This window comes from Pongo abelii, chromosome 12 (genome assembly GCF_028885655.2).
Source record: "Pongo abelii isolate AG06213 chromosome 12, NHGRI_mPonAbe1-v2.0_pri, whole genome shotgun sequence".
Classification (NCBI taxonomy): Eukaryota; Metazoa; Chordata; class Mammalia; order Primates; family Hominidae; genus Pongo; species Pongo abelii.
The window spans coordinates 69,121,710-69,142,820 of NC_071997.2; the positions used below are offsets into that span (position 1 = coordinate 69,121,710).

A 21,111-nucleotide genomic window follows, 5' to 3' on the forward strand; every position below is an offset into this window, starting at 1 on the left:
AGCTATTTCAATGAAGATTTTTCTTTTCATACCCTGTATCATGTTTTTTATTTCTTTAAGTTGGACTTCACCTTTCTCTGGTACCTCCTTGATTAGCTTAATAATTAACCTTCTGAATTCTTCTTCTGGCAATTCAGAGATTTAATCTTGGTTTGGATCCATTGCTGGTGAACTGGTATGTTCTTTTGAGGGTGTTAAAGAACCTTGTTTTATCATATTACCAGAATTGTTCTGGTCCCTTCTCATTTGCTGGACTATATCAGAGGGACGATCTGGAACTCAAGGACTGCTATTCAGATTCTTTTGTTCCATGGAGTGCTCCCTTGATGTGGTGTTCTCCACCTTCCTCCTAGGGATGGGGTTTCCTGAGAGTGGAACTGCAGTGATTGTTTTTGCTCTGTTGAGTTTAGCCACCCAGTGGAGCTACTGGGCTCTGGGCTGGTAGTGGGGAATGTCTGCAAAGAGTCCTTTGATGTGATTTGTCTTCAGATCTTTCAGCCATGGATACCCGCACAGTTTTTCAGTGTCTCAGAGCCTGCAGGGTGATCAAGTTCCTTCAAAGAGTCTATGGATTCTCTCAGCTTTCTTGGTATGTTCTTGCAGTAGTTCTTGGAGCAAAAGTTCATGATGTGAGTTTCTGTACACTGTTTTGTCTGTCCAAGCAGGAGCTGCAAGCTAGTCCTGCCTCCTATGCACCATCTTCCTGGTGCTCTCTGATTCATTTTAATGAGATTAAATCTTCTGATCCATGAGCATGGGATGTCTTTCCATTTGTTTGTGTCCTCTTTGGTTTTTTTTACTGGTGTTATTTCATTTTCCTCATACAGGTCTTTCACCTTCTTGGTTAAACATTTCTTATGTATTTTTTTGTGGCCATTGCAAATGGGATTTCTTTCTTGATTTATTTTTCCGCTGGTTCATTATTGATATATAGAAACTCTACTGATATTTATATGTTGATTTTGTAAACTGAAACTTTACTGAGTTCATTTATCATTTCTAATAACTTTCTAGGTATAAGATCATGCCATCTGCAAATCTGACTTTGTTTTTTCCAGCTTTCTTTCTCTTGCTTGATTGTTCTAGCTAGTACTTACAGTACTGTACTGATCAGGAGTGGTGAAAGTGGGCATCCTTTTCTTGTTCAGTTCTTAGAAGAAATGCTTTCAGCTTTTGCCTATTCAGTATGATGCTAGCTGTCTGTTTTTCATATATGGCCTTTATTATATTGAGGTATGTTCCTTTTTTGCCTAACTTGAGAGTTTTTATCAGGAATGGATGTTGAATTTTATCATGTTTGTTCTGCATCTATTTGATTATCAAATGGTTTTTGTCCTTCATTCTGTTCTTTTATCAATTTGCATATGTGGAAGCATCCTTGCATCCCTGGGATAAATCCCACTTGATCATGGTGTATTGTCTTATTGATGTCTTGTTGGATTCAGTTTGCTAGTATTTTGTTGAGGATTTTTGCAACTTTGTTCATCAGGCATATTGGCCCGTAGGTTTTTGGCCTATAGGTTTTTTTTTTTCTTTGTCATATCCTTGTCTGGTTTTGGTATTGAGGTAATGTTGACCTCATAGAATGAGTTAGGAGAATTTTTGCTCTTCAGTCTTCTGAAATAGTTTGAGAGGAATTGGTATTCATTTCTAAGTTTGGTAGAATTCAATAATAAAACAGTTGGCTTTTCTTTGTTGGGAGAGTTTTTATTACTGATTAAATCTTGTTAATGAAGAAAAAACTTGCTCTCTTCAGATTTTCTATTTCTTCCTGGTATAATCTTGGTAGGTTGTATATGTCCAGGACCTTATGCATTTCCTGTAGGTTTTCCAATTTGTTGGTGTGTAGTTGTTCATAAAAGTCTCAGATGATCCTTTCTGTTTCTTTGATATCAGTTGTAATGTCTCCTTTACCCTTTCTGATCTTATTTATTTCAGCTTTTCTCCTTTTTTCTTGTTAGTCTAACTAGAAATGTATAGATTTTCATCTTTTCAGTGAACCAATTTTCTTGTGTTATTTGTCTCTATCTTGTTTAGTTCTGCTCTGATCTTTATTATTTCCTTTTTCTACTAGTTTTGGGTTTTGTTTGCTGCTTTTCTAGTTCCTTCAGGTGCATTGTTAAGTACTTTATTTGAAATCTTCTGACTTTTCTGATGTACAAAAAACTACTTCTTTTTTGTATTGTTAAGTACTTCTTTTTTGCATTGTTAAGTAGTGCATTGTTAAGTAGTTATTTGAAATCTTCTGACTTCTGTATCCCATTGGTTTTAGTATGTTGTATTTCCATTTTCATTTGTTTCCATTTTTTTATTTCCTTCTTAATTTCTTATTTGATTCAGGGGTCATTGAGGAACATATTGTTTAATTTCCCTGTATTTGTACATTTTCCATAGTTCCTCTTGGTATTGACTTCTAGTTTTCTTCCTTTGTGGTCTGAGAAGATACTTGATAAGATTTTTTTTAAATTTGTTGAGAGTTGTTTTGTGGCCTAACACCTATGGTCAATCCTGGAGAATATTCCATGTGCTGATGAGAAGAGTACATATTTCATAACTGTTGAATAAAATGTTCTGTAAATGTCTGTTAGGTCCATTTGGTCTGCAGTGCAGTTTAAATCCAATGTTTCTTTGTTGATTTTCTATCTAGATTATCTGTCCAATGCTGAAAATGAAAAGTGTTGAAGTCTCCAACTATTGTATTTAAGTCTGTCTCTCCATTTATATATAACAATATTTGTTCTGTGTGTGTGTGTGTGAGTGTGTGTGTGTGTTTCAGCGTTGGGTGCATACATATTTAGAGTTGTTAGACCCTCTTGCTGAATTGATCCCTTCATCATTACATAATCACCTTCCTTGTCTCTTTTTAGTTTTTTATTTAAATTCTATTTTACCTGATATAAATATAGTTACTCCTATTCATTGTTGGTTTCCATTTGTGCAGCACATATTTTTCTATCCCTTTACTTTTTTTTTTTTTTTGAGACGGAGTCTCACTTTGTCGCCCAGGCGGCTGGAGTGCAGTGGCGCAATCTCGGCTCACTGCAAGCTCCGCCTCCCGGGTTCATGCCATTCTCCTGCCTCAGCCTCCCAAGTAGCTGGGACTACAGGCGCCCGCCACCACGCCTGGTTAATTTTTTGTATTTTTAGTAGAAACGGGGTTTCACCATGTTAGCCAAGATGGTCTCGATCTCCTGACCTCGTGATCCGCCTGCCTCCGCCTCCCAAAGTGCTGGGATTACAGGCATGAGCCACCGCGCCCGGCCTATCCCTTTACTTTGTTTATTGTACCTTTACAGGTGAAGTCAGTGTCTTATAGGAAGCATATAGCTGGGTCATGTCTTTTTAATACATTCAAGCTCTCTGTGTCTTTTAAATGGAGAATTTAATCCATTTACATTCAAGGTTTTATTGTTAGATGAGGACTTATTTCTGGTTTTTTTTTTTACATGTTTTAAATTGGTTTTGTATATCCTTTATTCTTTTTCTTCCTCTCTTACTGTTTATTATTATAGTTTGTTGGGTTTCTGTAGTAGTAACATTTGACTCCTTTCTCTTTCTCTTATTGTATGTCTGCTCTACCAGTGAGTTTTATACTTTATGTGTTTTCATGATGGTAGATATCATCCTTTTGCTTCCAGATCTAGGACTTCCTTAAATATTTCTTGTAGGACCAGTCTAGTGGTGATGAATTCCCTCAGTTTTTGCTTATCTGGGAAACATTTTATTTCTTTATTTTTCCTTCATTTTTGAAAAGAAGCTTTTCTGGGTACAGTACTCTTGGCTGACATGTTTTTTTTCTTTCAGTAGTTTGAATATATCATCCTATTCTCTCCTGTCTTGTAAAAAGAGAAATCCAGTGTTAGTCTGATGGGATTCCCTTATATATGACTTGACACTTTTCTCTTGCTATTTTTAGAATTCTGTCTTTCTTTGACTCTTGACAGTGACTATAATGTGGCTTGAAAACCTTTTTGGATTGTATCTATTTAGGAACCTTTTGAGATTCCTGTATGTGAATGTCCATGTCTCTTGTAAGATTTGGGAAGTATTCAGCTATTATTTTGTTAAATAGGTTTTCTATACCTTTGCCCATATTGTCTCCTTCTGGGACTCTGAAAATTCAAATATTTGGTAGATTTATGGTGTCAAAACTGTCTTCCAGTTCTTAGATTATTTCTTGTATTTGATCTAATCTGTTGTTTAAACCCTTAGTTGTGTTTTTTATTTCATTCATTGAATTCTTCAGTTTCAGAATTTTTTAAATGATATCTCTGTTGAATTTCTCATTCGGATCATGAATTGTGTTTCTGATTGTTTTAAAATTTTTATCTGTATCTCATTTACCTTCTTTAATATTTTTATTTTGAATCCTTTTTCAGGCATTTTACAGATTTCTTTTTCATTGGAATCTGTTGCTGGAGAATTATTATGTTCTTTTGACAGTGTCATGTTTCCTTGCCTTTTCATGTTTCTTGTGTCTTTATGTTGATATCTGCACATCTGGTGAACAGTTGCTTCTTCCAGTTTTATAGATTGGCTTTCGTAGGGTAAGACATTTTCCTAAAGATGTATCTATAGTGTTGGTTGGGTAGGTTGATTTGGCTTTGATTCTGGTTGGGCATACTCATGTAGTTGTCATATGATTTCATTGGCTGTCATCAGAATTAGTGGTGTCTGTTAATTCCTCAGTTGCTAGTGTTAGTGCTGCAGTTGTTAGTGAAAGGTATAGTGAGGCTTTGCTGAGGATGTGAATGTCAGGAGGGCTGGTCTTCAGGCAGCAATAGCGGTGGTGATGGTGGGCTGGATGTGCACCAATTCTTGGACCCCCAGGTGACATATGCGGGCACTGGTGGTAAGTCCATGCAGGCTAACCCTTGGGCCTCCAGGTTGCTTGTTCAGGGACCAACAGTGGCAGTGGTTGGTAGGTGGGTGGGTCCTTGGGCAGCATGTATGATGTTAGCAATGACGGTAGCAGTGTTGGGACAATCTAGAGGCTCCTAAGCAATACATACTGGCACCAGTGGTTGTAGCAGTCTGGGCAAGCCAGTTTCCTGTCTCCCAGGTGGCACATGTAGGTTGATGTTGGCAGCAGTAGTGGCAGCAGGCTGGGTGGGCCTGATGTCATGCTCTCAAAAGGCAGGTGCAGGTGCTAGTGTTGGTGGGTGGGATGGGTTGATTCCCCACGTCCTCAAATGGTGTGCTTGGGCAGTGGAAGCCGTGGCAGTGGGCAGAGTAGACCTATCTTCAGGTTTCTTTATAGTACATGCAGTCACTGGCAGTGGGGAGGGCAGGCCTGTTTTCAAGCCCCCTCCCCGCCAACACAATGGGGCATGTAGGCACCAGTGACGGTGATGGGATGAGTCAATCCTGAGGACCCTAGATAGTGTATTCAGATGCCAGTGACCAGGGGAGACCTATTCTCAGGCCCTTCAGTGGTACATGTGGGCACCAGCAGTGGTGGCCAGATAAGCCTGTCCTGAAGCTCCTTAATGTTTCATTCAACCGCAGGCTGTGGCAGACAAGCGGATCAATCCTCAGGGCCCTGGACAGTGCACTCATGCAGTAGTGGGTAAGACGGGCCTGTCCTTAGGCCTTAGGATGATGCCCAGGTTGGCTGGTCTCTGGGCTCCTCAAAGGTATGTGCAAGTGCACATTGGCTTTGCTGCTGGGAGCAAGGAAGGGCTGCTATCAGTGACAGTGGACCTAGGAAGTTGGCTCTCAGGCTCTGGTGAGCACACACTTTGGTTCTGGCTCCCATTGTCCCAGAGGCAGCCTTCCCAGTACACATCACTGCCCATTTCCCAGGTGCAGGACAGTATGTGGGCTAGAGTGCTGCAAACCTGGGCATACCACTGAGTCTAGCTGGTGCCTCAATGCTACAGCCCTCTGGGCTGATGTTGGGGGAAATGTCAGCAGGGCTCCAGTGATGTGGACATTCAGGGGCTATTGTGCCCCAGAGAAGCATATCATTTGTTGTGACTGGGCTCTCAAAGTGATGTCCTGCACAGCTGCTTGAGTCTTGGGGGTTGTGGGATGCAGTGCAAACTACCCGTCTGGAACAGTGCCACTGCATGGACTCCGAGAAGTCCCTATACTAGTCTCAGGGTCCATAAGGACTGAGGGGCTCTCCTGTAACTAGGACTGTAGGAGTCCATCATGGAAGAGTAGACTGCTATAGACCTCTCACTTTAACCTTTTCCCTGCACTGGGGAGTTTCTCTTGGCTCTGTGCCAATCCTGGCTGGCTGGCAACTTTTCTTCCCTCACCTTCTGGGTCTCAGAGGTTCCCTGTCACTTCTCTCTGAATTCTAATGTTCTCTCTTAAATGCCGTATTCAATATGTGATTATCTACTTGATATTCTGGTCCTTCTTTGTGGAGGTGGTGAGTACTGGTGCCTCTAGTTAGCCATCTTGAAAGCCTCCTCCCCACCGTGAATAATTTCCAGAAAGATATAAATGGCTAAAATCAACATAAGAAATAAAAAAAAATTAAATAGTCCAGTAACCCCACAGAGAAAATTCAAACAGTAGTCAAAAATAGAACTCCTGAGAGGAAGCACTTGGTTTTATTTACGAGTTCTACAAAACCTTCAAAAACATGTAATTCCTACAAGCTTATTCTAACATGAGAATATACGACAAGCCAAGTAAATTCTTAATTTGGTAAAATAAAATATCGGTTCTTTCCATATATTTTCACTTTTAAAGTGATGATTCATTGTTCTGATCTAATATAAGAAAAACTGTGGAACTTTTATATGAATGTTAACAATTGATTACTAAAATTTTTATTTCTATTAACGTAACTCTGAGGTAAGTTATTTAACATACTTCCTTATCTTGAAAGTTACATTCATTCTCCTCAAAGCTACAAAATATGGTGCTTCTAAAATATAAACACACCATTAGAAACTTTATTTTTCCCCAATTCTTAAAGCTGCTTATTGATCAAATTTGTCCAAAGGAAATGTTATTTTAAAATAAACACAAAGAGGATTGCATCAATATTTTACACATTTATGTGTAGGTGAAATAGCATGAATTTGAATGTGTTGAAGGCAACTTTGACCAAGGTTTAAACCTGTAAAGCTGTAGAATATGAATAAAATTTTTCAATTATCAATGGATTTGAACTAATCAAAGCATCATACAGGACAAGAACACAGTAATCATAAATATGTATAAGCTGTTGCATGTCTTTGTTAGTGCTTCCATATCTCATAGAAACCTATCAATCCTAGGAACATTTCACAAATTAGAAAAGGTTATAACAACATCAATATGTTATAGTACTTATAATTATCTGTCAATAACTGATCCAAAGTATGATTTAAGATGAAACTCCATTCAAGATTTTTTTAGCTTTAAATGCTTTTTTTGCTGTAAATTTGCATATTCATTCTGGTAGCACATTCAAAAGTCTTCTGTGAAAGGTAATGAAGTCCCAGGAACAGCAAGTTTTTTATTTAGATCTTACATGTATAGACAGAATATGTGTACATTTTGAAATCTGGATCATGTCCAGAGACTGTCAGTTTGTCATCTTTTGTTGAGTGGAAGCCAATTTCATTTAATAGTGCTAAATGATGATGCTAATATAAGTCAAATTGGCAAATGATAAATTATAAAATTGTCATTGAGAATGACAGAAACTAAGTGGTATTCATTCTTCTGAATATCTTTCTGAAAACTTGATTCCAAGTTAGTAACACTTTTATAAGTTAACCATCTATCAACTAAGTAACACTGGTTGGGTTGAAGTAAAAGTTAAAAATTGTCAATATGACACTTTTCAAATCTGTTATGTATATTGTCCACTTAGACTTGTGATATGACATTTTAATTTTATAAAGTGACTCCAAAAAGGGGCCAACAAATAAAAAAAAAATACTAAACATCTTTCAGTGTTTTATTGTGCCTCTCTCCAAGATGCATGATTCTTTTATATTTTTAATTGACAGATAACAATTGTGTATATTTATGGGGTACAATGTGATGTGTGTATATTTGTGGGGTACAATGTGATGTTTTGATCTATGTATACATTGCAGAAAGATTCCCTTGAGCTAATTAACATATCGTTACCTTGCCAATTTATTTTTTGTGATCATAACATTAAAAATCTTTTTTGAAGACCAGGAGCAGTGACTTATGCCTGTAATCCCATCACTTTGGGAGGCTAAGGTGAGAGGATCACTTGAGCCTAGGAGTTTGAAACCAGCCTGGGCAACATGGCAAATTTGTCTCTACAAAAAAAAGTAAAAACAAAAACAAAACAAAACTAGCCAAGTGGGGTGGCATGTGCCTGTAGTCCCACTACTTGGGAGGCTGAGATGGGAGGATCACCTGAGCCATGGAGGTCGAGGTTGCAGTGAGCCATGGTCGTGCCACTGTACTGCAGCCTGGGTGACAGAGTGAGATCCTGTTTTACAAAATAAAATAAAAAGATAAAAAATAAAAATCTATTTTGAAATATACAATACATTGCTATTAACACTGGTCATCATATAGTGTAAATGATCACTAAACTTATTCCTACGGTCTAACTGAAACTTTGTATGTTTTGATCAGCATCTTCTCTTTTCCCACCACTATCACCTCCAGCCTCTGTCATTACCTTCCTGTTTCTATGAAATCAATTTTTTTAAAAATCCATATATAACAAGTGAGATCATACAGTATCTGTCTTCTGTACCTGGCTTCTTTCACTTAGCATAATGTCCTCTAGTTCCATCCATATTGTCACAAATGAAAAAATTTTCTTATTTTTAAAGGCTATATATAATATCTCATTGTGTTGATATACCACATTGCCTTTATCCATTCAACCATTGATGGACACTTAGGTTGCTCCATAACTTGGCTATTGTGAAAAATCTTGAAATATATGGGAGTACCAACGTCTGCTTGACATATCAATTTCAATTCCTTTGGATATATACCCAGAAGCGCAATTGCCAGATCATGTGGTATTTTTAGTTTTTTTAAGAAACCTCCATACTATTTTCAAAATGGCTGTACTAATTTGCATTCCCAGCAGCAGTATACACAGGTTCCCTTCTCCTCATATCCTCACCAACACTTATTCTTTTTTTCTTTTTTGACATTAGTAGCTATTCTAACAGGCATGAGGTGATATCTCATTGTGATTTTAATTTGTGTTTCCTTGGTGATTAGAGATGTTGAGTGTTTTTCATATATCTGTTGGCATCTATCTTTTGAGAAATGTCTGCTCAGATACTTTTACCAGCTTTTAACTGAGTTTTCTTACTATTGAGTTGTTTGAATTCCTTATATATTTTGGATATTGGCCCCTTATCAGATGTATGGTTTGTAAATATTTTCTCCCAATACATGGTTTATCTCTTCACTGTTACTTCTTTCTTTTGCTGTCCATAATCTTTTTCATTCATTGCAGTCTCATTTATCTGTTTTGCTTTTGCTGCTTGTGCTTTTGGAATCCTAGGCAAGAAAGCATTGCCCAGGCAAATGTCGAGGAGCTTCTCCCTCCTCCACAAGTTTCAAGTCTTGTGCTTAACATACTATCTTTTCTCCATTTTGAGTTGATTTTTATATGTGGTTTGATGTAAGGGTCCAATTTTATTATTCTGCACATGAATATCCAGTTTTCCCAACACCATTTATTAAATAAATTGGAAAGGACAATAAATTGTTCTTTCCTCATTGCATGTTCTTGGCTGCTTTGTTGAAAATCAGCTGACCATAAATACTTGGATTTATGTCTGGGCCTTCTATCTTGTACCATTCTTCAGTGTGTCTGTTTTTATGCCAGTACCATGCTGCTTTTGTTTCAATAGCTTTATAATATATTTTGAAGTTATTGTGTTGCCTCCAGCTTTGTTCCTTTTGCGCAAGATTGTTGGCTCTCTGGGGTATTATCTGGTTCCATATTAATTTTAGGACTGTTTTTTCTATTTTGCTAAAAAAAGACATTGGAATTTTGATAGGAATTGCAATGAATTAGTACATTACTTTGGGTAGTATGAACATTTTAACACTATTGTTTCTACTAATCCATGAATGTGGGATATCTTTCCATTTATTTATTTTTTAATTTTATTTATTTATTTATTTATTTATTTGTTTATTTATTTATTTATTGAGATGAAGTCTCACTCTGTTGCCCAGGCTAGAGTGCAGTGGAGTGATCTTGACTCACTGCAGCCTCCACCCCCCGAGTTCAAATGATTCTCCTGCCTCAGCCTCCTGAGTAGCTGGGATTACAGGCGCCTGCCACTGCACCCAGCTAATTTTTGTATTTTTAGTAGAGATGGTGTTTCACCATCTTGGCCAGGCTGGTCTTGAACTCCTGACCTCGTGATCCACCCGCCTCAGCGTCCCAGAGTGCTGGGATTACAGGCGTGAGCCACCGTGCCCAGCCGATATCTTTCCATTTATTTGTGTCTTCTTTAATTTCTTTCATCAATGTTCTATAGTTTTCAGTGTATAGGTTTTTCATCTGTTTGGTTAAATTTGCTCCTATTTATTTTCTTTTTTGGTGCTAATATAAATGCAATTGTTTTCTTAATTTTTTTTGGATAAGTTTTTGTTTGTTGATTTTATAACCTGCAACTTTACTGATTTTATAAGCTGCAAAATCAACCAAATTTGGTTTTGCAACCTGCAAATTTATCAGTTCAAACAATTTTTTGTTTTTTCTGTATGTAAGATTGTGTCATCAGCAAACAGAATTTCACACCTTCCTTTCCTATAAGGATACTTTTTGTTTCTTTTCCATGTATAATTGCGCTGGCTAGGATTTCCAGTGCTGTGTTGAATAGAAGTGGTAAGAGTAGATATCCTTGTCTTATTTCGGATCTTAGAGGAAAAACTTTCAACTTTTCACAAATGAGTATGATGTTAGCTGTGGGCTTATCATATATGGCCTTTATTGTGTTGAGGTATATTCCTTCCATATTTTTTTGAGTTTTTATCATGACCAGATGTTGAATTTTGTCAGGTGCTTTTTCTGCATCTATTGAGATGGTCATGCAGTTTTTGTCCTTCATCTTGTTAATACAGTGTATCACACTTACTGATTTATATATGTTGAACCATACTTGCGTTTCTGGGATAAATACCACTTCATCATGGTGAATGATCTTTTTTAATGTGCCACTGAATTTGGTTTGATAGTATTTTGTTGAGGATTTTTGCATCTATGTTCATCAGGGACGTTGGGCTGTAATTTTCTTTTATTGTAATGTCTTTGTCTGGCTTTGGTATCAGGGTAATGCTGGCCTCATAGTGAGTTTGGAAGTATGTCCTCTTCAGTTTGTTGGAAGAGCTTGAGAAGGACTGGTTTTACTTTTTCTTTCAGTGTTTGGTGTAATTCAGCAGTGAAACCATCAGATCCTGGGCTTTTCTTTTTGATTATTTATTCAGTCTCCTTTCTCATTATTGGTCTGTTCAGGCTTTCTATTTCTTTCTTTCCTGACTTAGTAGACTGCATGTTTCTTGGAGCTCATTCATTTCTTCTAGGTTATCCAAGTTGTTGGTATAGAGTTGTTCATAGTAGTAGTATGTTGTGATTCTTTGTATTTCTGTGGTATACAGTTATAATGTCTCCTGTTTCATTTCTGATTTTATTTGAATCTTCTCTTTTTTCTTTGTTAGTTTACCAAAAGGTTAGTCAGTTTTGTTTATCTTTTCAAAAACCAACTTTTAGTTTTCTTGATCTCTTCTATTATTTTTCTAGTATCTATTTTGCTTCTTTTTTCTCTTTATTATTTCCTTCCAAGTTTGGGCTTATTCTTCTTTTTCTAGTTCCTTGAGGTGTAATGTTAGATTGTTTATTTGAGATATTCTTTTCTGAAGTAGGCACTTTTTACCATATACTCTCTTAGGACTACTTTTGCTGCATCTTATACGTTTTGGTATATTGTGTTTTCATTTTTGTTTGTCCAAGGTATTTGTAAATTTCATCTTTGGCCAATTGGTTGTTCAGAAAGATGCTTCATTTATACATGTTTGTGAGTTTTCCAAGATTGTTCCTGTTACTGATTTATAGTTTCATGCCATTGTGGTCAGAAAATATATGATTTCAGTCCTCCTAAATTTGTTAAGACTAGTTTTGTGGCCCAGCATATCATATGTTCTGAAGAATGTTCAATATACACTTGAAAAGAATTTATATTCTGTTTCTGTTGGATGCTGATGCTGTAAAATATCTGTTAGGTCCATTTTTTAAATTGTAGTTTAAATTGATGTCTCCTCATTGATTTTCTCTTTAGATGATCCAGTGTTGAAAGTGGGGGTAATGAAGTCTACTACTATTATTGTATTGCAATCTCTCTCTCCCTTCAAACATATTAATATTTGCTTCATATATTCATGGGCTGCAATGTTTAATGCAAATATATTTACCATTGTTATAACTTCTTGATGAACTGAACCTTTATCACTATAAGATGACCTTCTTTTTCTCTTTTCATAGTGGAGTTTCACCGTGTTAGCCAGAATGGTCTCGATCTCCTGACCTTGTGATCCACCCGCCTCAGCCTCCCAAAGTGCTGGGATTACAGGCGTGAGGCACCGCTCCCAGCCTTTTTACTAAAAGTATATCTTGTCTGATGGAAGTATAGCTATCTCCAGTCTTTCCATTTCTATTTGAACGGAATATCTTTTTCCCATCCATTTACTTTCAGTCTGTGTGTCCTCAGAGGTGAAGTGAGCCTCTTGTACACAGCATGTAGTTGGGTCTTCCAGACAAGTGATTCTAAACAAGTAGCATATAGTAACATAGTCCACTAGTCTGTTAGAACCATGATAGCTAGGCATCTGGCCAGGGGTACATCCATGTTTTACAGGGCCTGAAGCTGATATAATTTGAGGAATTTTTTTTTAAGAAAAAGGATTTACATTTTCAGATACAAAATTAGATACCAGAAAGGACTTCTACAAGTAAGAGGTAATGAAGCTTAAGCTTCATTAGCTTCATGGAAAATTCATCTCTGTATCTGGCACTTAGTAAACATTGCATAGTTATTTGCAGAATGATTTTTGATTAGCTAATATCTGTTGATTAGAACTAATGTTACAATGAGTATGGCTACCCTGCTGGTGGCCACTTGTTTGCAATTTCTTCAGTATATTTAGACTTAACAGTACCTTAGCATTAGTCTCAATGAGCTTTACTCCATGTCCATTATTCCTGTATGTGCTAGCCTACTCAGGTAAAGGACATAAAAATGAAATATACAGCCAAGTGGGTTTTATTTTCTTATTTCATTTAGACTATGACCATTTCCCAGACATTTGTTGTCTTAATCCATTTTCTGCTGCTACAACAGCATACCACAAACTGGGTAATTTATAAAGAAAACAGATTCAGTTTTCAGCTCTAGATTCAGTTTTCAGCTCTAGATTTTAACAGATTCAGTTAACAGCTCTAGAGGCTGTGAAGTCCGAGAGCATGGTGCTGGGATCTGGTAAGAGTGATCCCATGGTGAAGGGTGGAAGGCAGAGTAAACACATGAGACAGAGAAAGGAAATTGGGCCAAATTCACTTTTACAACAAACCCATTCTTTTGATAACTAACCCACTCCTGTGATAACAGCATTAATCTGTTCATGATGGCAGAGCCCTCATGACCTAATCCTCTCTTAAGGGCCCCACCTTCCAATACCATTGCATTGGCAATTAAGTTTCAACATGTGTTTTGGTGGGACATTCATATCATAGCATTTAATTGTGTAAATCAAACATTTAAACTAAATTCCTAGGCTAAATTTATCAAAAATTATTAAACGAAGTCAGAAGATAGCGACTGGAGAGGTGATATAGATACTAGACATGTCTTTCACCAGATCCTAAAGCTTAATTAACTCTGTCAGACCTCAGGGGCATGGAATTATAGAAGTATACTGTTGAATGCATTTTGCTTAAGTCCACATTCAAATATATGAATAATGAGGAGGTCCACAAGTGAATCAGCAAATAAATGGACTGCATAGTATGTTTCCAAACAGATTATGAAATTAAGACTTTCATGGGAGAGATATAATATCAATTTAAGAACTATTAATGTTTGCCCTCTTAGCCAGTACCTGTAGTCCCACCTACTCAGGAGACTGAAGCAGAAGGTTCACTTGAGCCCAGGAGTTTGAATCTAGCCTGGGCAGAGTAAAACATGATCTCTTTTATTTTTATGTTTTAATTTGCCCTCTTCAAATCGACGACCCCAATTCCCTACAACTTTTTTTAAAATACAGGGGAGAAATCACAGAATTAAGGAAGAATGCAAAAATAAGAGACAGAAAATGTTCCAGAATTCATTTGTTGACCACAGATCTTATAGCCCACACTTACTTCTAAACATAAAGTACTCATAATAGTACCACAAATAGAACCATCTATATATGGGTATGTTTCTTGTTTCTTTTTCTTTTTCTTTTTTTGGTTTATATGGCTGTATATCAGTGTTCTATAGTTTTAAAATTAACTAGAATAAGTTTTAGATATTCTTGACCATTTGTTTTGACCTATTTATCAAGTTGAGGGCATTTTGATTAGAACTCCACTGAGTTTTACAGAATATATGGGGTCAGAATTGAAATCTTCATAAATGTATGGTGTTCCTAGATATAAGCATGTGTATGTCTGTATTTTAATCAGATGTTCATTTATGTTCTTTAGTAATGGTTGGTAATGTCTTCTCAAATGTATTGCATATTTTTTGCTTTCAATAATAAATACAAAGTTTATCAAAGAACAGAAAACAGGGAAAGCCACCTAACTCATTTTATAAGGCCAGTGTAATCTTGATACCAGTCGAGGGCAGTCCAAGTAAACAAAGTCACAGACTATTCTTAAGAGCATAGATGTAAAAATCTTAAATATTAGCAAAGTTGAAAAAAGTATATATTTTCAACTTACCAAATTCTTCTCTGAATATAAGGATCTATTATGAAAGTATCATGCTATTCTTGGATTAAAAATTAAAAACCACATGATGATTTTGATTGTACATTTTAGTTGCCCCCAGTTTTTCACTGTTACAAACAATGCTTTAATTACCAATCTTGGACACTGTCCCATCATTTCCTTAGGAAGATTTACCAAAAGTATATTTTAATTTATGATATATTGTTAAAATACAGGGCCAGCAAACTTTCTCTACAAAGGGCCAGATAGCAAATATTAGAGATTTGTGAGCCAAGAGGCAAAACTGAAGTTATCATGTAGGTACTTATATAACAAGACAGGAAATTTCCATAAATCTTTATTGATGAAATTAAAAGAGGACAATTTTTGTGATATAGCTCTACATATGTGAAGAATGGAATCCTTTTCAGAGGAGGTAAAATTTCACTTAATTGGGTTTGAAAGCTGGTGTTTCCTATCATCAAAATCTTTAGCTAACGTTCATCTGTTAATGCTTATCTACAATGAGATTTTACATATTTCACCTTTGAAAATGTCTTTCCACATATATAAGTACTGCCAAATACTGATATCAATCCATGAGTATATGCTTTTAATTGAGTATATTCAACAGACTGGCAGGCATTTTTAGAATTCTATTAGCTAAAAGGCTAGAATGCCTTTTAGCATGTCATTACATTGCAAATCACTTCCAATTAAAGTTCCTCAATTGCACAGTTAAATGGATTTTGGAATATGTAAATTTCCTTTGCACTTGCATCAAGGTCTGAAAAACACTGCTGTAGTTTGAAATCAGAAAATATATTGCTGAAAATTTGTGTAGGAATGGAGATTAAAAAAAAAAAAACAGAAAAAAAAAACCTTTCGACAGTGCAGGAAGTATGTGATGCAGCCTGTCATTACTTGCAATTCAAACAATGTTCTCGTTGAAATGAAATGACTTTATCACAGTATGTTTCACATATAAGCACTGTTTTACATTGTAACTTTAGCTTGAAACCTTTTCAAATCTGCAGCGAAAGCTAATTTCAAAGCCACTCAGCATTCAATAGCAGTGATTGAGCACAGTGCTTCCAACCATTAAAAATGTAAAAACCATTTTTAACTTGAGGACTGTATCAAAAGCAGGCTAGATTTGGCCCATGGGCCATAGCTTACTGATCCTTGGCTCTATAAAGTCTTAACCGGCCGGGTGCGGTGGCTCACGCCTGTAATCCCAGCACTTTCGGAGGCCGAGGCGGGCAGATCACAAGGTCAGGAGTTCGAGACCAGCCTGATCATCATGGTGAAACCCCGTCTCTACTAAAAATACAAATGTTAGCCAGGCATGGTGGTGCGTGCCTGTAATCCCGGCTACTCAAGAGGCAGAGGCAAGAGAATCACTTGAACTGGAGAGGCAGAGGCTTCAGTGAGCTGAGATCATGCCACTGCACTCCAGCCTGGCAACAGAGTGAGACTCTGTCTCAAAAAATAAATAAATAAAGTCTTAACCAATTATATTCCCAGTAAATGTTACATGCCTGTTTTCCCAAAACTTTTCAACCTGTAATTATTATTTACTTTTAAAGATTTATCCAATTCGAAATTACATTTTTCAGCTTGCATTTATTTGCATAAGGTCACATATCTTTTAATGATAAGCCATTTATATTTATTTCTTCACTGTAAACTGGTTGTTCATATTCTTTTCCCATTTTTATTTCAATAAAATTTTCATTCCAACAATTATTCTGCGTAGCAAAAAGAGATCTAAATCCTTTTTAGTGACTCCACTTGTTCAGTAGTATTTTTCACTGCTTTCTCCCACACATCCAACACTCCTTCCATATCGAAAGATCTGCCATTGTCTGAGAGAGTTGTGTTTTCTCAAGCTTCTCTGCATATCTGCACCAGATGTCATTCATTCCCTGTCACCTTTTCTCCATTTTCCCCGTCTTACAGTAACTCTTATTCACCCTTCAAGACTACCATCAGAGATCAGTTCCTCCTCTTTGGCTCCACAGCACTCTGCACATATGTGCTATAAAATCTATCATACTTTTTTGTAATTAACTATTGGTTTACAGTGGTCTCTCTCCCCACTGAGCATACAGCTTTTTGAGATATGGTATTATAATTGATCGCCATACTCCAAAACAGTGCCCAGCACTTAGTCGGTACTAATTATTTGAGTTCAAAATACTAGGAATATTAATAATAACAAATATATGCCAGATGCAGCAACAAATCTGTTTAGTATCCCTTATATCGTGCTTAGCATAATATACAATTAAAATTTGAAGACACACCCTTGGATATTAATGTCTTACCAAAGAAAAATAGCAATTAACATTTTTATTCCCTGACAAAACTATGTCACTTTATTAAAAACTTGTATTTTCCCTCACAGCTTAAAATAATTTATTTAAATACTTGACTTTAGTTATAGCTGTGATCTCCAATTCAGAAAAATTTACTTCTACTAGAAAACTAAGAAACTTAAAATACAGAAAAGAATATTTGCAAACTGTTTCTATTTTGTAATCTGGACAATAAGTTTCCTTCAAAATCCTCCTTGTAACTTGAGCAAGATTCATTTTGAATCAGTCTTTTATTTTGCTTTATTTCCTCAGGATATTCATTACCTTGCACTAGATAAAGGTGAATTGGCACTAGCTGAAGTGGCAAGAAAAAGAGCTAGTGACATTGATGCAGAATCAATAACCTCTGGGGTTGGTAAGAATTAATGCTATTTTAAAGTGCTTTTTATTTTAATCAATAGTTAGTATCATTTCTATTTATGTTTGGAGGACATGGTTGGTTAATTTGAATTACTTTGTTTGTAAAGACAGTGCCTTATAAAAAGAAGAATTAAGCTTTGACAAACAGCACAATGTTGATACACAAGTTGGAATTGTGTTTATGTGAAAATTTCTAATCAGTGATAACTATAGTCATCATTTAGCAAAAAGTCAAAAGGATATTCTTTTCATAAGATTTTGGGAGAAAGAGCTTAGTATTATCATAGTGCTGTTACTAAAATTAACCAATACAGAAATTTATATAATCCTTTATTTATACACAGATGTGTCATTTCTCAAAAGAATTCTCTCCTATATCAGGCAAAGTATTTCATATGAGATTTTGGGTTTGATGGGTGATTGTTTTTGTTTAGAAGCTGCTAGAATCATTTTAAACCATGGTATTCTGAAGAAGACAGATCAGAAGCCTTAGAATGAATTTAAAAGTCCATTTAAATTTTATAACATAAAAAATGAAAGTTTATAAAAAGTATGGTAATATCAACACTAACATCTTTTTTTAAACTCAGTTTATCTAATGCTGCTAAATTGAGCAATATTGATACTTAGAAATCCAATTCCTTTTCTTCCTGAGTATTTATTATTCCTAAATTAGGCAAAGAACCTTCAGGGTTGTACTAGAATTCATTTTTCTGTGGAACTCCTCTGAAACAAATAAGTTTTAAAAAGATTTCCACTTTGTAAGTGCTTGAAAAATCTTATACAAGCCTCTCCATTGACAGATCTTGTGCTTTGTTTTTGTAATGCTGTTTGCAGCCAAAGGCACCAATTGTCAGCTTCTCTCTGATGCCACCACATAGATCTAATCTTCAAGGTGGTACTGAAGGACTCAAAGCTATTCCAGCAGGGTAGCTCTAAACCTGAATACCAGGGCTGACAGGTACTAGCAAGATAATTCCATTCTCCTTCCCCCATCCTGAAAGTGTTCCAAATTGATTAGACCACTTTCATATCTCCGTTTCTAATGGATAAGGAATACTCTCACTATTAATGCAGTATTGGATAAGAATAACTGTAATTGACCTATCACTATATCTTGTTACTTTCTAGGGAGGGATATTAATGTGTGTACTACTACTAATAATAGCACCTAATATTTATTGAATGTTAAGTTACAGATAACTAATTTTCACCACAACTCTGTGAAGTAAGTACAATTTATATTTGCTATGAGAAGTCACTTCTAACTAAATGATGAAAGCATAGCATGTTTATAGGAATGACGATGTTATATGATGGGGAAATATCCTCCACCCCTATCCCTCTAGCCATTTAGGAAAACAAAGCAGGAAGTTAAGTCATAGCCAATTTTCTGGTAATTTTCCTTAGTTGTCCTGTACCCTGCCTTTTCTTCCAGGGTATCAGATATAATGAGGGCCATGTTTGCATTTTAAAGCTATTTAAAACTAGTAAGAGTGAAAGAGAATGTGAAGAGATTATCACAAAATTTCAGCAAAATGAAGAAACTCCCCAATTCACCAAAATGCATCTCATTTCCTGTGTATTCTCTGATGAGGTTACTGTGGCCAGCAGATAATTCCTAGCCAGAAAGCTTAGTGTACCCACTTTGAGCCCTGCGTCATTTCTAGCAAATATATTTTCACTGATACCCTGTGACTTCCCTTTTCTCAGCCTTGTCTCAGGCCTCAGCCTTTGACCTAGATTACTATGTTTTGACAAAGATACTATTAAATAACATCAGTAACTTTCAAGAGGTTGCCCTATTACATGAATGTTCTACTCTAGTTTTGCTGCAGAAAACTGGGTGATTCTCACTCATAATTCCGAATGGAATTAACAAAGAATTTCTTGTTTCCTCATCATGGTCTCTACCTAGTTCTTTTTTGCAGCCCACATCATGCTGGGGAAAGCTAATTTTCTCTCAAATTCCCTCAATTTAATTGAATTATTCTCTTAAACTTATCCCAAAGCTGAAAGTTATTAAATTTTTGGCTTTCAAAGTGGTTCTTTGATGCAAGCAAGGAGCCAAATTATGTAAGATAGCAAAAGAGTAGTTCCATTTACATGGGAAAGTCTGTAAAAAAGCATCAGGCATAAATACTGTCACCATAGTTAAAAGCAAGAGGTGCCAAAGGAAAAGCTGGATGATGATAATCTGAACAATTTGGTAATTTTTAAACTTTTTATTGAAGTCTAACATGCATACAGAAAAGTGCATAAAACATAAGCATGTGACTCAATGAATTTCACAAAGTGAACACATCCTTGTAAACAGTATCCTGACCAAGTAACATATGTTACCAGGACCCCAGAAGCCTTCCTATATCCACTTCAAGATGCTATAATCTTAGCCCAACTGTCCAGATTTGTAACATTATAGACTAATTTTGCCTTTTTTCAAACTTAAATGGATTCATACCTATATTATTTTGTATTTGGCTCCTTTTATTCAACATTATGAATCTGAGAATCTTTCATATTGTTGCATATAGTTATAATTCTTCCACTCTTATTGCTGTATAACAATATTCCAATGCATGAATGTACTTCAATTTATTCTACTTTAGATGGATATTTGAGTTGTTTCAAGTTTGGGGCTAATGTGAATAGTGTTGCTATGAACATTCTTGTGTATGTCTTTTAATGGACATAGGTATGCAGATCTGTTTGACTGTGCTTAGAAGTTGAATTCCTGTGACATAGGATATGCAGCCTTAGTAGCTACTTCCAGTTTTCCAAAGTAGTTGTTAACAATTTCCCTTCTCACCAGCAGTACGTAAGAGTTCCAGTTTTGGCCATCCTCACTGATGCTTGATATTGTCTCTCTTTTTCATTTTAGCCAGTCCAGTGGAAAAGGTATTGTAATTTTGTATATGTGACAGTATAATATATAGGCTGTTTCTGGACCATGTTCTATTTTATTACTCTGTTTGTCTATACTTGCACAAATATCTCACTGCTTTAAGCAACTCTGGCTGTCAATGTTATTATTTAGTAGTGCAAATTGCCCAGCTTTGTTCTTTAAGATAGACTTGGCTATCCTTCCATATAAATCTCAAAATCAGCTTATACCCTGACTCAAGGAAAAAAAAAAAAAAAAACAGTGGGGGCTGAAATTCTGGTTAGAATCTCACTTAATTTGTAGATACATTTGGGCTGAATTTATTTCTTTATAATATTGTTTTCCAATCCATGAATATGATCTATCCCTCCATTTATTTAGGCCTTCTCTATTTCTTATGAAAAATGTTTTATAGTTTTCATATTAGTGGTCTTCCACATCTTCCTTTAGATTTAAGTATTTCTTTTTCTCCTCTGTAGGTGGTAATCTTATTTTTAAATTTCATTTTCTGTTTTATTTCTGGTATATATACAATTGACTGTTGTATATATTGACCTTATATCCAGCAATAAGTGATAAATTCGCTTATTAATGCCAAC

General features: G+C 35.9%; 1 protein-coding gene across 21 annotated transcripts in view; it reads left to right on the plus strand.

Moving 5' to 3' along the window:
- The window catches only part of WDPCP (WD repeat containing planar cell polarity effector), a 720,444-nt gene that overhangs the window by 563,426 nt on the left and 135,907 nt on the right, over positions 1 to 21,111 (plus strand). For 18 of the 21 annotated variants that reach the window (XR_008522111.2, XR_010136176.1, XM_054547452.2 and 15 more), the window contains one exon: positions 17,521 to 17,623. The exons of 2 other annotated variants lie outside the window; for them this stretch is intronic. Coding sequence is in view for 16 of the 19 variants with exons in the window: in XM_054547452.2 (XP_054403427.1) it covers positions 17,521 to 17,623 (103 nt within the window). In the remaining 3 variants the exon portion in view is untranslated. The remainder of the gene's footprint in view (positions 1 to 17,520; positions 17,624 to 21,111) is intronic. One more of the 21 variants, XR_008522112.2, reaches the window with a different exon arrangement.